General features: G+C 57.3%; 1 protein-coding gene across 1 annotated transcript in view; it reads right to left on the bottom strand.

Annotated features, from left to right (window-relative positions):
• The window catches only part of KCNN1 (potassium calcium-activated channel subfamily N member 1), a 22,484-nt gene extending 20,847 nt beyond the window's left edge, over positions 1 to 1,637 (bottom strand). The window contains exons 1-2 of the mRNA XM_042781592.1: positions 1,233 to 1,637; positions 27 to 122 (exon numbers count right to left, since the gene is read on the bottom strand). Coding sequence (XP_042637526.1) covers positions 27 to 122; positions 1,233 to 1,637 — 501 coding nt within the window. The remainder of the gene's footprint in view (positions 1 to 26; positions 123 to 1,232) is intronic.
• Positions 1,638 to 3,003: the final 1,366 nt, after the last annotated feature.

Below are 3,003 nucleotides of genomic sequence, written 5' to 3'. Positions count from 1 at the left end.
GCTGGATCCTGCCCAGCGGTACTGACCTGGATCTCACGGGCGTGGTACAGGACGACGAGGCCCAGCAGAATGATGGTGGAGAAGCTGATGAGGCATTTCAGTGCAAATGAGTACAGGGACTCCTGGGCAGAGAGAGGAAATGGACAGGGGGACCGACGCTGGAGGGGGTGGGCGGCCCGCTGCCCTCTGCCTACCCGGGCTCCTTGCTGGCCGTCAGAGAGCAGGCACCAAGTCACCCACATGAGCTGGCATCATAGCACCCCCTCCTTGTTGCCCACCTCCCACGAAGCCCCAACTTCCTCCCCTGTCGAATAGGGAACAGCCAGGAAGAAGTGCTACTTCCTGTATCATGGGGCTGCCTTGTGGAAAGAGCTTCAGCAGGGCAGGCGTGCAGAGGGAGGCCACAGGCATCACTGTGTCCTGACTTCTTGGGGCTTGTGGATGGCAAGGTGGACTGTACTTCACATTGTATAAGGCCTGGTCTCATGTGGCCCTGGCACTTCATAGCTTATATGGCCTGGCTTCCTACAAGACCAGTATTCCAGAGTTTACAGAGCTTAGCCTTGTGGGTACAGCACTTCACAGTTGATACAGCTCGGACTCCTGCAGCACCACGGCATTTTAGCTGACAAGGCTTAGCCTCCTGCGGACCCAGCACTTCACAGTGTTTAAGGCCTAGCCTCCTGTGGGCCTGGCACTTAACAGCCTGTATCATCTGGCCTCCTGCAGCCCCAGCGCTTCATGGCGTATAACGCCTGGCCTCGTGAGGATCCAGCACGCCACAGTTCATAAGGCTGACTCAGCCCTGATCACTCTATCCTCACACACATCCCGGGGTGACCAGTGACCTTTCAACTCCAATCCCAGGCCCAAATGCCCTTGGAAAAGGGAGGAAGCCCTTCCCTTGCCCCACCCCACCCTGCCTTCCCAGGGCTCCTGTCCTGCACCCACCCTTGGCAGCCTGTCCTATGGGGCAGCCCCTCTTTTAGGGCAGAGGGAATGGCTGGGGCCTCCCTCCTCATAGCAACCTCCCTGCTGCCCCAGGAGATAGCATGGCAGAAGCTTAGGACCCCTCCCCCATCCATGGCCCCACAACCTCCCACCTGCCTCTCTTGCTGGGCCACCAAGGCCCCCAACCCTGAGTCCCTGAGTCCAAGGCTGAGAGTCAGGCAGGTCCTGCAGGGCAATCTTAGGGTACCCCAGGATGCAGGGAGTGACAGGGAGGTGCCTACCTTGGTGTAGACACCCCAGGACAGCTCTGTTTCAGTCACCATGACGATGATACCAAACATGCCAAAGATGAGGGCATAGTCGCTGAGCCGCTTCCGCTTCTCAAAGAGCGCCCGCCGGTGGCCCAGGCGGTGGCCTGCGTTCGAGGTTGTCCCCGAGCGCCCCCGCCTGCCTGCCTCATCCTCCTCGTCGTTGTCCTCTTCCTCGTCCTCCTCCTGGGGCTGCCCCTGGGAACTGCTGGGGGAGGGCCGGGCCAGCTCACTCTTGGCCACCACTACCTGCAGGCCTGGGCTGTGCAGAGGCTGTGGGGCACGGCCGGCCTCGGGGTCTGCGGGGTCACGGCCCAGGGCACCTGGCCCGCTGCCCAGCGGCTGCCCCACACTGCCATTGTGGCTGTGGCTGTTCATGACTATCTGGGGGCAGGTGTCGGGCTCGCTGCAGGCCACCCGGGGCCCAGCATGGCGCAGTGGCTGGGCTCCCACGCTGACCTGTGGGAGCACAAGGGAATGCAGTTATAGTGGGAGGCCCCCTAGGGCCTCGTTGACTGACCAGAAAGGCAGAAACCATTGCTGAAATTCCAGAGTCTTCTAAGACTCAGGAGCCACGGGCTCAAATACAGAGACTTCCGGGTGGTATGCCCAGAGCACTGAGCACGTGAGTTTGTCATACTAGAAATGCCGGAGTCAGTCTCCCCAACTCAAAGTCCTCCCGTGGCTCCCCAGCACCATCAAGCAAAAGCCAAACTCCTCACTGTGGCCAGGAGGTCCCCTTTAATCCTCCCTCCACCCACCTCATCCTCCCTTCTCCCCAGATTCACACACCCTGCCATATTGGCCTCCCTGTGACCACAGCTGACAGGCTCAGATCCAGTTCAGGGCCTCTGGCACATGTGTCTGTCTGGAACATCCTCCTGCAGATGCCACCCCCTTAAAAGCTGACTTGGCAGATCCTCCTCTATCACCCCCAACATCCCCCTCCACCGGCCCACCATCTCCCACCATCGTATGTACCCTCAGCTGCCATCCAGACCAGTATTTACTGAGCACCTACTACATGCCTGTCCCGGGCTGCTGCGAACAGTTACTGTGCTTGGCTGCTAATCAAAAGGGTGGAGTTTCGAGTCCATCCAGAGACACCTCAGAAGAAAGCCCTAGACATCTTTTTCTGAACAATCAGCCATTGGAAACCCTGTGGAGCTCTGCTCTGACACACAGGTGGTCTCCATGACACGAAGTTCACTCAGTGGTGATCAGTTTGGTTTACTACATGCCAGGCTCTGTTCATTGCACAGATTTTCTCTGCAATCCTCACAACACCCCTAAGTGGGGACCAAGGATCTGCTCAGCTTTGCTGGTAGGTGATATTGAGTCAGTTCCAACTTGCAGTGACCCTACGTTCAACAGAGTAAACTCTGCCCAGTCCTGCACCATCTCCACAGTCTTTGCTGTTTGAGCCCATTGTTGCAGCCACTGGGTCAATCCATCTCATTGAGGGTCTTCCTCTTTTTTGCTGACCCTCTACTTTACCAAGTATGCTGTCCTCCAGGGACTGGTCCCTCCTGATAACATGTCCAAAATCCAAGAGACAAAGTCTCACCATCTTTGAGTCTAAGGAGCACTCAGGCTGTATGTACTTCTTCCAAGACTGATTTGTTCATTCTTCTGGCGGTCCATGATATATTCAGTATTCTTTGCCAACACCATAATTCAAAGGGAGCTCTGGTAGCGTAGTGCCTAAGGCACTTGACTGCTAACCAGAAGGCTGGCGGTTCAA

The sequence above is a fragment of the Orycteropus afer genome, unplaced genomic scaffold (genome assembly GCF_000298275.1).
Source record: "Orycteropus afer afer isolate SDZICR_OR568_19922 unplaced genomic scaffold, OryAfe1.0 scaffold00136, whole genome shotgun sequence".
NCBI classification, from domain to species: Eukaryota; Metazoa; Chordata; class Mammalia; order Tubulidentata; family Orycteropodidae; genus Orycteropus; species Orycteropus afer.
This window is presented reverse-complemented; position numbering and strand designations above follow the sequence as displayed.